Raw genomic sequence first — 13474 nt, 5'->3', positions numbered from 1 at the left:
TAGCGTTTGTCAAAGATGTTTTTTTTACATTAAATTAAGAATATTATTTACATTGAATAAATAAATAATATAACAATATGTTTTTTAATAATATAAAAAAAAAATTTTCATAAAAATAAAAATCCCATTGGAAGTGAAATAAAACATTTTACCATGTGAGCCAAACGGCACGTTCTACGTTACCGCATCATACTTATGCGCAATGTTTGTTAGAAGCGCATTTGGCGGGCGTGACTTGTGACGTCAAAATGAAGGGACGTCAACTGCGAGCCGTTTTGTACGTGCTCGATTTAAAACCCGAAAATTAATTACACATGAAAACTTGTTTTTATATCATGCATTGATAATAATATTATTATAATTGTAAAAAATTGTCATTTTTTAAAGATTTATGAAAATATCCTATTTTTACAAAACAGAACATACTTACTTTCTTCCAGCAACTTTTTAGTAGCATATGTTTCATTTCCTTCAAATTGAAATACGTTTTTTAAAGAATTTAGTAACAAATTGAAAATTTACTTATGTGTTATGTGTTATGTATAAAAAGGATAGAGTTGATTACATATAGAATAGACTTAAGTTGATCAAGATCTTTGATTTCTTCGTATATTCTGTTTTCTTTTGAAGCGCCATAATTCAAGAAATCTCCAAACAGTAATAGGGGTGGTTTGCTGATCACTGCCCCTTGTTCGATTTCCATAATGGGTTGGCCAAAGCTACTCATGCATACGTCGTGCATCAGGTGGTAAAACAAGCTTCTGTCTTCCGCATTGATAAGGCGATCATGAAAAACTCTAAGGCACTCATGATAGAAAAGTCTGTTGATAAAAAAAATACAAAAACTGTTATAAACTCAATCTCCAGGTTGGATTTTTATAATTTCCAGTACAATTGTCATTTTTTTAGATGCCTTATGCCTTTACGTATCCATATAACTTTGTATACTTGGATACAAATTTAGAAATTGTTTCCATTAGAGAGGTCTTTAAAATTAATTTGCATATATATTTACGCGTATAACAGAGATGGGACATCACTTATAGCTTCAAATATTAATAGTATCATATAAAAAAAAAAACTGTTGTACAAATGACATACTTTCATTTAAACTAGTAAAATCATAAAATAAAATACTTCTCTTTTTGTTTTTCAGCCTGGCACCACTTATACAGATATTTGTTACATTGTGTATTTCTCAGATTCATCATTCATTGTAGTTCCATCAGCCTCGGCTCAGTGGCGCAGTGGTCAGTGCGTTTGTCAACCATGCAAGAGGTCTCGGGTTCGATTCCCGACATGATTGACATAAAATATTTATTTGAAAGGTGTTTTTACACTAGAATATTTCATAGTGCCTGGACTGGTACCTGAAGCGTAAGACGGATCATCTTACCCTTTTATAACAAAAATAATCAAGATACACTTCGATTGGTGTACCAATGCAGTGTCGTATGCACCATTAGGTGTGGAAAGGGAATGATGATGATGATGTAGTTATTTCACTATTTATAGATTACACCGACAGGGTATAGTCTAAGCTTGCCCGAGTTGCACAGCTTAAACTCGCGCTGTGCCAGCAGGTAATAATACTAGTATTAGAAAGATGAGACATTAAAAGTATTCTAATCTGAAAAATCACAAAAAAAACAGTTACCCTTCTCACAACTACTATGAGTTTTCTAATGAAATAAATAATTTGGAAACCATTATTTAAAAGCTGGGGAATTAAAACTTATGCGTACACTATTAAAAGATTTCAGCATTTGAACATACTCAAACATTATTGAATTAACTACCTGGTAAAAAAAAGAAGCATAAAAATTGGAAAATTGTTTTCAAGCGTTGCCTAGTAGGTGATTTGGTTCAGCCGAATGAATCTCACCAAAAAAAGGTTTCAACTCTTTAATTTATTTATTTATTTATTATGGATAACTTATATAGCGCCATTTTCGTAATAAAATACCTTCAGGGCGCTTTACATAGTGATTCTATAGATAAATGTATTTAATTTAAGGTTTTAAATTTGTAATTTAATTAAAACAATTTATTTTGTAGTCACATGCTACGGATTTGTTCAAATGATTTAGAGAACAAGTGGGTTTTAAGTTTTTTCCGAAACATCACTTCACTTTCACAGCCTCGCACCTCTGCTGGGAGAGCATTCCATGCCATAGGGCCTGCGACCGCAAATGCGCGTTCACTAAATTTAGTGCGCGGTTTGCGTAGAGGTATAATAACTTTTCCTCTCGCCATAAACGTAGCTGATCTAAGCGTGAGACGCCTGTCAGCTAGTTCCTGTAGAATGCATAGTTCCCTTAGATATTCCGAAGCAGAGTTGTGTAGTGACTTATACATAAGCCAACGGAGTTTGTATTCGACCCTCTGTGGAAAACGTAGCCAGTGTAGAGTGATATGACTGAGCTTAGAAATTCCGAAAATAAGTCTCGCTGCGGCATTTAATACAGATTGTAGGCGAGTCATTTTGTTCATTGGTAGACCTGCATAGATACCATTACAGTAATCGACTCTAGACACTACAAACGCATTTATTAATTGACGGGCAAAGTCAACAGATGAAAGAGTTGAGGAAATGTGGATTTTCAAACATAGGCAGAATGGTGAATGTTGCACAGTGAGTAAAGTGACCACTTAAACCAGCCAATGACAGGTCATAAGCCCTGTAAATGCCTAGGCTTCCTTATTCCCTTCTCATAAATGTTTTCCCTCTCTGTTGAAATAAATTCAGATTTTTCGTTAATTTAATATACAATAATTAGCATAACGTACATTATATGCACTCAACGTAAAATATGCTGGAATACAAATGAAATTTAACTATGAAGAGTTGGATTTTTTATTTTAATGTTTTATCCTTACTTCAATATAGTCAATCCCTCTTTGACTAATCCACCGTCAGCTTGCAGAACTCCCTGCATGCATTTTGATAGATCTCGCAAATTAAATACATAATGCGATTTTGTTGGCGTCGGAAGTAATTTGGTGATGACTTTTCCATAAATATCCACCGCAGCGTTTACTATACTGTTACCGAGGCGAGAGACTTCTGGCACAAAATCCTCTAAATATCCATTCAAAATTGACTGAAAACACATAAACACAAGGAATTTAGATAAATATTTCATATACTTTTAGCATTATACTCTCATATGCTACAAAATTCATTCAATGATATTTTTATTTATTTAGTTCTATGATTAATCACAGTCCAATATAATACTTACATCACAATATTTACAATTGTCCTAATTTACAATATTACACTGCTCTTTTACATGATTATGGAATTAATCTTTTGGCAACTTTTATGACGGGCGTCGGAGTTGGGATTTTTAAAAAATAAAATTAATAAATGTATTAAATTTTTTTGGAAATAGATGTTCGTAATTGAATTTGATAAAAGTAGATTCAGTAAATGTTGCCATTCGATTGATTGCAATATGGTTATGTGGAAGAATGACAACAGCTGACATAATTCCTCCAAACAATTTGCGAAACTCACAGTGATAGTGGCTTTTAGATTAAATTTTAATTTAAGTATATTTACACTTTTCCCATTACAATTGTGTTGAGTACTTCTAGCATATCATCGTAGGATAAAAATACCAAGCATTTGAGATCTTGTATATAAAGCAATTATGTATTTTTAGAAAAATAATATTTGTGAAAGTAAATTATTCTATCAAATCCCAAAAGAAACACTCCCACACTACCAGAAGTCAGACTAAAGGATGGGTCATGAGGTCTACCATAAACTCTGAATTCGGGCAAAGAAATTTCAGGTTTCTGGGCCCCAAAGTATTCAATATGCTACCCAAAGATTGCAAAACCACGATTCGGATTCAATTTAATAAATTTGTAAAAAAATGGTTACTGGGTTTAGGTCGAGAAAAATTGGAAAATTTACTCAATATTCATTCCTAAATAATAAATAAATATTGTATAACTGTATAGCAAATTAAAAAGTAGGGAGTAATGTTAGTAATTATTTTTTGCATAAAAAATGTCTGCCTTAAAACAGGTTGTACCTAGTTAGGCAGACTAGACATGATCCAGAGTAATCTATTACCTAAGTGTGTATGTAGTAGATAAAGTAATTGTTATTTTTGTTAATAAACTATGATTGTTATTATTAATATTATTTTTATTGATTTTACATTTTTGTCACCGTAAACATATTTTTATGAGTGCACTAATCAATGTTAAATAATACTTACTTTGAATATAAGTTTGAGAGTGTCGTCATTGGGTGTAGTGATAAAAAGCATTGCAAAATGTCTTGTGAAGCGAGGAGTTAGGGGATTCCTACCCCCTCCAGGAGGCGCACAAGCTGTTCCAAGTATTACGTCACGAATCTCTTTCCAGAACATCTTTTCTCTATCGTAGAGTCCACCAAAGTCCAAGAATTGTCTAACAAATAAATCAATTATCAAATTATTACTAAGTGACGAAAAAAAAAACCAAACATTCTCATTAGTTAAAAATTTCTAATAGAAGTTCGATGTAATCTTGATTCTTAACAATTCATCTTTATTGTCTACTAAATTTTTTAGAATAATACCTTCGAAATCCCTATGAGAAAACTACTCTCTTCATACATTTCATAGATTAAAAAAAATAGCTCAAGTAGTTGGTTGAAGCAGAACACATTGAATTATAAAAATGTATTTATTTACCTATGAGTATATTAAACAAAATATTTGAGTAAGTATTTTTTTTCAGCTTTTGTTCCGATTTACCAAAAATACAATTTCAGATGCTAAAAAGTAAAGTAGCAGTACTTTCATAAAAATATAATGACGTAAATAAGAAATTCATTACCTTAATAATTCGATAGTTGGCTGAGAGCCATAGACGTCTAATTTGGGCATATTTACATCATCTATAAATATTATAATCTTTTTTCCGTAAGGTGCTCCTAAAATTGTTTTCTTGCGTCGTTCCAGATGAGATTCGAGAATTTCCTTTATAGAAGTAAAACAGGGATATTAATTACGGGTAGGTGCAAAACACACCTAAAGAGCGGCGACCTCAAGCATACAATGCCATCTGTTAACAGTTATTTTTTTACTTCTTTTTTAGGATTAATATATAAATAAAAGATGGGTGATACTTTAATCAACAAATTTGGAATATCCATTGACCGGTCAAGAAGAATTTCTGGCCATCAAGAATTTTCACTTACAAACTTAAATATTTTTTAGGACATAAATGTTTGATAAATTTGTAACAGACAGTGCATAGATAGGAATGACGTTAACAATAATTTTACTTCAGAATTTCCTTCAACTACTCTGTATTTTATAGAAGATATTTTGAAATTTTCTAAGGCTATATTATAACATAATTACATACTAGCGGACCTGATAGACGTTGTTCTGCCCAAATGTTGGCTTGCCTGCTATTAGCTGGTCACTAAACGTTTTTTTGGAATTCGAATTTTCTATTAACTATATACTAAGTGACATTTGACATTGAGTTCGACATTTCAATCTTTTCGTTTCGTCATTGTGTGATTTGCTGTTGCCCAAAGCAAAATAAAAATTAAGTGCAATATCACCAGCCATATATTTATTAAATTCTTATGTACGTGTGATAAATTAATAATATTTAAATATTGAATTTAAATAGGCACCTAGATACTTTTTTATGGTTGGATTCGAAAACATAAAATAAATGTTTTTTAAATACAGAGTTGTTTTTGCAATTGTCAAACTCTGCTCTTCTAACAACAGGGGTGCACTTTATTCAGGATTGCGATTTTCAGAAATGTATTGAATGTCAGCTAGTATTATTTAAGTATTATCAAAAATTCAGCAAAAAGAAATAAACGGGAAGAAATTATAAGGAATTTATGGAAAGAATCCGATTGAGATCCATAAAAAACGAATGCTGTTTGTAAACATTCAAATACAAACTTTATGCAAAAAAATAACATCTTCCCATTTTTTAAAAATATAAATGCATTCTCGTAAAATGCAACCCTGGTAGGTCGATGAATAACACATTTATGCTCCGAACTTTTTTTTACATATAAGAGTGAAGATTTTTATTCCAAGTTTAAAATCTACAAATGTGAGCAGCGCAAAGCTCATTATTATGCAAAAAGCTGCACGTAAATCGGTTAAGCAGTGTAGGAGTTTAGTGACATCAAACGTACAGATTAATGATATATATAAAGATTACATACGAGAGGCAGGGAGAAGCTTAACGGATACAAATACTGAAAGTTAAATTTATTTCAACAGAGAGGGAAAATTTTTTTCTGAGAAGGGAATATGGAAGTCTAGGCATTTACAGGGCTTATGACCTGTCATTGGCTGGTTTAAGTGGCCACTTTACTCACTGTGTAACATTCACCATTCTGCCCATGTTTGAACATCCACATTTCCTGAACTCTTCCATCTGTTGACTTTTGTGAAGTAAAAGAGCTGAAACCTTTTTCAGGCGTTGCCTAGTAGGTGATTTGGTTCAGCCGGATGAATCTCACCCACGTGATAAAGGTTTCAGCTCTTTTACTTCACAAAAGTCAACAGATGGAAGAGTTTAGAAAATGTGGATGTTCAAACATGGGCAGAATGGTGAATGTTACACCGTGTGTAAAGTGGCCACATACACCAGCCACTGACAGGTCAAAAGCCCTGTAAATGCCTAGACTTCCATATTCCCTTCTCAGAAAAATTTTCCCTCTCTGTTGAAATAAATTTAAATATGAACAACTCCCTGGGGAGGAAATCCAGCCAGTCTTTAAGCATTTGGACATAATCAAACATTGTTTAACATTACAGAAAGTCAAATTTATTTTTAATGCGTAACGCTGTGCATATGATTAGAAGTTTTTAGAACGCCCCATAAATAATTTTTATTTGACCTACATAAATGTATCTTTACCTTATATATCTTATACCTTTCCTCAATCAAATTCTAAACAAAAACCAAATTTATCCACACAATTTGCATATTTTATAAAAAGATAAAGGAATATTACGTTGTTAAAGCATTTTATTTTCAAACATCAATACTTGGGATAGCAAATATATCAAACATACTTGTGTTCTTAAACTGCCAGTTTGTGCAGAAAAATTCATTGTAAATGGCACAAATACACCTGTCGCGCCCAAATTTTTTAACACTGTTTTGGCAATAACTGACTTTCCAACACCTAAAAATAAGAACGCTTTTAAACGTTTATGAAAAAAAGCAAAATTTCAAAGCAATGACAGCGAGATAGAAATTAATTAAGTTTAATATACAGGTACGCACAAGCACAGATTAAATTTAACATAAAGTAGAGACAACAAAAATAATAATTAGGAGAACCGTAAATTGAGAGATCAAAATATCTCCACCGTGTGAAATAATCAAATAAATACATTTCCACTCTCATTTAATTTGAACTAAATTCGAACCACTATCTTGTATTATATTAGGTTACCTTCATAAGTTGTGTTCCTTTTTTCTAAATTCAAAATGTGCACCAAAAGTACAATAAAATCGTTAAGGTAATAAATACGTCATACGAAAGAAAAATTTCAGTTTTTTAAGATAATGTATTTGCATTGCATTACACATATTATTTTATTTGATTACAAGCCAAATAAAATTGAACTAGACAAAAATTTGCGTTTAATGGGGGAATAAAGCTGCGAAAGCCGTTCGCGATATTTGCACAATGTACATTTTATAGTTCATTTTGTCATCCAGTGCCCCAAATTGAAGAACATTCCCATCATATTAAAGGTAGGTATCCATTCCATGTTTCTATCCTTTCTTCAAATATTTCCAAATCACAAAACTGAATGAAATTCGTTTTTTTATTTACAGTCCGCTATTTCGTTAACATTTTATTATTGATCAATTTTTTGTATTTTTTTTGTCGTGTCTTCTTGTTCTCTTCATTTAAAAAAAAAATGGATAAAATTTATGTAAATACCAAATAAAATAAAATATGGAAAGATTTAAGACGCAATATTATTAAACAATGAAGTGAAAATTACATCAACATCACAACCAGCTACTTTTGATATAGTGTGCAAGTTATATTTATTTTAAAAACTATGGTTTATCGTTCGAAACAGAGATAATCGCCAGACTACACCAGCTCGGATACGAGTATGGAGAAATTTACATGTTTCGTATTCCATTTTTAGATTAAAAATTCTTATGGCGATAAATTGAAATCTGTGAAAATCACTTTGACTGTTTGTATTTTACTTACTACACTTAACCAGCTGTATATTAACCAGCTGTATATTTCAATTTTTTTCCTAAAATTGTTTTAAAAAAATTAAAAACATTTAATTTTGTACCTTTCTACTTTCATGTAATATTTTATCTTTATTTATGTATATCTATAAAGCATAATGTAATTTGATGCAAAAAAATGTTTATTAGTTACATATATATATATAATAATCAATCGACTTGTCGTACCATGAAAGGCTTGAATTTAAATTTTATACCTCTCATGTAAAAGCCTTCTGGGCGTTTATAACAAATAAATAATATCATGGAACCTAACAGATTTTAATATTTTTGTTTAATATGAAATAAGTAATAATAATAATAATAAATAGTTGTTAGTGAATTATTAATAATTTTCGTGTCTATCAATCACATACATATATCGATGTCATAAATATTGGCAATTTTGTGGATTGATTTGGGGTGTTGATAGTCAATTTAATTCAATCATAAGGATCAGTCCAAGAAGTGAATTATAATGATCTGGATATCCGTTTGCACATAAAAAATTTATAGTACTTAATTTTTTTGACCTGTATTTCCTGTAAACATTACTGGTTTATTTTGATGCATTAACTTCTGCATAATGTAGCCATATCTCACGGTGTCCTTAGTTGGCACGAGGGTCTCAAAAAATGGCTCATTTGGATTGTATGTATAGTTGGGAACAATCTTATTCCAATCCTCAAAACCTTTTGTTTTATGGTCAATGAAAACATCCCACAGATCACCAGGTAAAGGTCTGGAATATGTTTGAAATATCACATTATATTAATTAATGTTAGTACTTTATCCGTCGTTATACTATTCAAATAAACGGTTAGGTAATCTCATTAAATTTTAATTTTAAATCACTCAAGCTTTTATTTTGCTTGTTTTTTGCAGATACTAGGTGTAATTATTCACAAAGCAATATCTCAAATATGTCCAATTCTATGTAGATAGCTAGTGAATATTTAACCTCCTTAAGATTTTATCACAATTTAAAAAATATATTTAATATCTACCTTTTTTCCTGTATCACGTAAAATTACTCGAATATCAAAAGTAATACACAAGTTTATCTAACATCTTATTCAAAGTAAAATTATAATAATCAGAAATTTTATGCGGGAAACATGCGTATAGTAATAACAAACAAAATTAAAAAGAAGCGGATATATTCCTTGGTACCTACACTCTACACCACGCACATAGATGCGTTTCTACTATCATCTTCCAGGGAACAGCCAAATGTGAACCAAGTGTTTTTACAGTTATTTACTAGGAAAAAGACAATAGATCGTGTTTTTTTTTTTTTTTTTTTATACGCCTCTACTCGTTTGCGAGTGATTTTGGAATAGATCCTGTTTACTGCATACCAAAATAAAACAGGGGTGAGTTTGAGTTTAGGTATCGTCTATTGTCTTGTTAACCTTAATAATAAGTTAAGGAATACTATCTTTGTTTACTTTTTTATATTTTACTTTTTGTGCTGTTACATGTTCACTTAATTGCCATACTTACTAGTACTTTGCTCAATGTATTATTATTGCGTTTCTTAAAATTATTTTTTATTATTAACTTTCTAAAATCATTCTTATGTTGTTGAAATTCCATTTGTCAATGCGTTTTGAAGCTACAAGACTTTTTGTGGTGTTAGCTATCATATTATTTTTATCTTATTATGTAAATGTTATCAACTATCAAATACCTAAATTTAGTAAATGGGGTCTAGAATTTCAACCGTCCATGCGCTAAGTAGCTGCAAGACTTGTTGTTATCTAAATTCTAATTGTATAAATTTGCTTTTTATTTCGTTTTTTTAAATATCACTTTAACTCTAAACTTCATTGTCAAATAAAAAATTTAAAAGTAAAAATGTAAATAGGGGCTAGATTTCTTATTATCCATGCGCTCTGTAGCTGCAAGACGTTACGTTATCTAGCTCATATATATCATAATTGTAATATATCATAATTGGAGACGAGGAACTAGAATCCCAACCGTCCATGCGCTCTGTTGCTACAAGACGTGTTGGGATATTTATTTATTGTACAGCGCCCTTGAGGTGATTTTCACAAAAATGGCGCTATATAAATTATCCAAACATTATTATTATTATTATAGATGCAGAAACCAATGATGATAGATAACCCAACAGCAATAAAGGAATTATTGTAAGAAACGCACCACTTAAAATTGTGGAATTGTGGAAAGTTCAAACATAAGTAGAATGGCGAATGTCATTCAGTGTTAAATATTTACGGGCCAATGACGCATCATAAGCTACAGGGCTTCAACTTCAGCATCAATTATTATAATGAACTCCCTATATAATAAAATCCATTCCTATCTATAAACATTTGGACATACACATAATCTTGTTGAATAGTTTTATTGAACTAAAAAATGTTAAACTTACGCATCAATCAGGACCTCAGAAAATTGTTTCTTAACAAATCTTTCAAAGGCAATCCTTGAATCGTCGAGTAAATTACCGCCGATTGCCCAAACATAGCAGAACAAAAAACATTGGACAATGTAATTATGCATTTGATCTTTGTCTTCGAAATTGTCTACCGGTTCCAATAGAAGAGACTTTAATATATTACAAAGCATGGACACTTTGCTTATATCCACCTTAAAATAAAACCAATAATAAATCGACAAATACTTCAACAAAGATGAAGATGAGAACCTTTTTAATAAGGAAATATCGAAGTCTAGACAAGGCTAACTCTCATTAGCTGGTTTACGTGATTAGTTTACACATGTGAAACATTTGGTATACGCACATGCATACATATGAACACGATGTGACTTTTGTGTTTATGTGTGTCTAAAGGTCTGTGTGTATTTATGCCTAAGTAAAAAAATGTATTTTTATTTTTAGCAAAGAGGGTACAGGAGAGATTTACTAAGAAGTTTGATTATTTAAAAATATGTTGATACATTCAAAATCATTTTTTTTTTTTTTATGTAAACCTCTTATTTGGGTATGAAATTCCAAAATAAGATGAGAAAATTGTAAATTTACCTGTAGTATTCCGGAGAAGCAGTTTTTCCTGATAAAATAAAACCCTTGATCTATGTAGTGGAAGAGTTCGTATATTTTAGCTTTGTTTTCTGCAGTAATAACTTTAGTTTCTGGTAAAGCTTCGAGCCAGGTTCTAACAAACGGTTGCCATTCCATTTCGCTTGGATCCACATATACCATACCACAACGAGAAACTGTAGCCGGAGATGCTTGAGCCAAATTCTCTACCTGTTAAAAACAACCTAATTTAATACCATCATGCTATATCCACCGCATTAAGTAAAAGGGGATAAAAGGCCGCAAGAAACTAGCTTAACGAGAAGAGTGCAAGCTTTGTTTAATTTTCCAACATCTTGCTATATATGCCCTTTAATTATTTAGTCCTTAGGCATGAAAGAACGAGCAATTAATAAATAAAACACCCAACTCTAGTCTCCCTCAATGCTTTCGTCTCGAATTATTCTAATATTAGTACTGTAAATCAGTGATTTGTGCGTAAACTTTCTATAAATATCTTCTCTCTTTTTTCTTCTAAATAGAGCATGTAGACATTATTAGATGCTTTTAGGAGATTCTATCGCCAGCCAGTACTAACACCTCCTCCCGAGTCATTCCGTATCCCTTAGTTCCACCGAATAAAGCAGAAATATCATCATCGAAGTAATTCCAAGATTGCGGCAGACTGAAGGTGTGAAGAAGAAGCAACTTTGGTTAAAGCTCTCCTGAGGCATCTGCAGCACGTGTCTAAGCCAGGTCCATCGCCGCATCCTGAAAACGCTCGTTACAGGAGACTGACCCAATAGTCTCCTGTAACGAGCGAGACTTCAATGTTAGTAATGAAATCAAACCACCTTATATTCTCTTCAAGTACTTACTCTCAAGAAGTTTGGTGTTTTGAGCCCCATGCTTGCTACAAATAGACAAGTCATTCATTCAAATGTGATTAATTCAAATGATATTATGATGATTTGAACGCATGACTAGTCTATTTCTAGCATTTATCGAGAGGGGTACAAATGTGTGTTTTTAGTGGGTAGCCCAAAAACGGTGATTTTAGAGTTACCTAGTTATAATAATAACACTACGACATAAAGATAAAAGTCTTTTTTTTATGTTACCAACAATTAAATTAGATTTTTTTGAATAAGGTGTTTTGTCCTAAGGGTTGAAACCTAATATTTTAAACACAACCACAATACAGTAGTTTCAATTTCATTTTTAAGAAAGATGTAATACTCTTTCTTTTCGATTAGACACGTTACACTTGTGCATGGTATACAAAACTATTCTAACTGTAGGTACATACATTACAAAACTATTATAACTGCAGGTACATACATTACTAAACTATTCACTGTATGTGCATTAGGGTGGGCCGATATATTTTTTTTCCGAATTTTGAAATGAAAGGGGTCTAAAAAGTTGCCTTTTGGATTACTCGGGATGCAAAAAATATATAAAAAAATATTTGATACTACTTATGGCCCTCAACCAGAGCTTGAAGTTTTCGAAAAAGTCAATTTTTTGCCCTAAGCCGGCTGTCATTTCGTATTTAAGTAAGAAAATCAGTCTAATTAAATTGTATAATCTGCATTGAATCTTATTATATAAGCATCCAAGAGCGTGAGTTGCACTTTGTTTTGTAATAAATGGGTGGCATTGTTTTAATGTGCCATTGTTTTTGTCAATTTTAGTCAGGCGCTCAACGGAATCAGTTCCGCGGAGTGTAATTTTTTTGCATTTCGGTAGTTTTAAAACGTGTTCGAATTTGTAATGTGATTAAGTTATATCTTTACGTACAAAAAAATAATTTTATCAATATAGATAAATAAAAAATGTTCAGACGGTTATAAACTTCAAACTTCTGTTGAGAGCCAGAAGTAGTATGGAATATTTTTAAAAATAATTTTTACGTTTAATGCGATCCAAAAGACAACTTTTTAGACCCCTTTCACTTTGATATCTAAAAAAAAAACTTCATACATCATCGGCCCACTCTAATGTACATACATTACAAAACTATTATAACTGTTGGTACATACATTACAAAACTATTCTAATTGTATATATAGACGTCAGGAGTTTAAATAGAACTGACCCCCACAATGTACATACATTACAAAACAAATTACCTTCTTGAATATCTTAGCCAAACTGACGTTTTACATCTTTTTTCTAAAATGTATTATT

At 31.4% G+C, this 13474-nt stretch overlaps 1 protein-coding gene across 1 annotated transcript in view; it reads right to left on the bottom strand.

The window, feature by feature from the left end:
• The window catches only part of Dhc16F (Dynein heavy chain at 16F), a 96665-nt gene that overhangs the window by 35565 nt on the left and 47626 nt on the right, over positions 1-13474 (bottom strand). Inside the window, exons 30-37 of the mRNA XM_088226499.1 lie at positions 11285-11512; positions 10670-10887; positions 8799-9007; positions 7071-7183; positions 4843-4985; positions 4239-4431; positions 2881-3104; positions 566-821 (exon numbers count right to left, since the gene is read on the bottom strand). Coding sequence (XP_088082625.1) covers positions 566-821; positions 2881-3104; positions 4239-4431; positions 4843-4985; positions 7071-7183; positions 8799-9007; positions 10670-10887; positions 11285-11512 — 1584 coding nt within the window. The remainder of the gene's footprint in view (positions 1-565; positions 822-2880; positions 3105-4238; positions 4432-4842; positions 4986-7070; positions 7184-8798; positions 9008-10669; positions 10888-11284; positions 11513-13474) is intronic.

This window comes from Micrasema longulum, unplaced genomic scaffold (assembly GCF_059751315.1).
Source record: "Micrasema longulum isolate JH-2025_06_02 unplaced genomic scaffold, ASM5975131v1 h1tg000435l, whole genome shotgun sequence".
Lineage (NCBI taxonomy): Eukaryota > Metazoa > Arthropoda > Insecta > Trichoptera > Brachycentridae > Micrasema > Micrasema longulum.
This window is presented reverse-complemented; position numbering and strand designations above follow the sequence as displayed.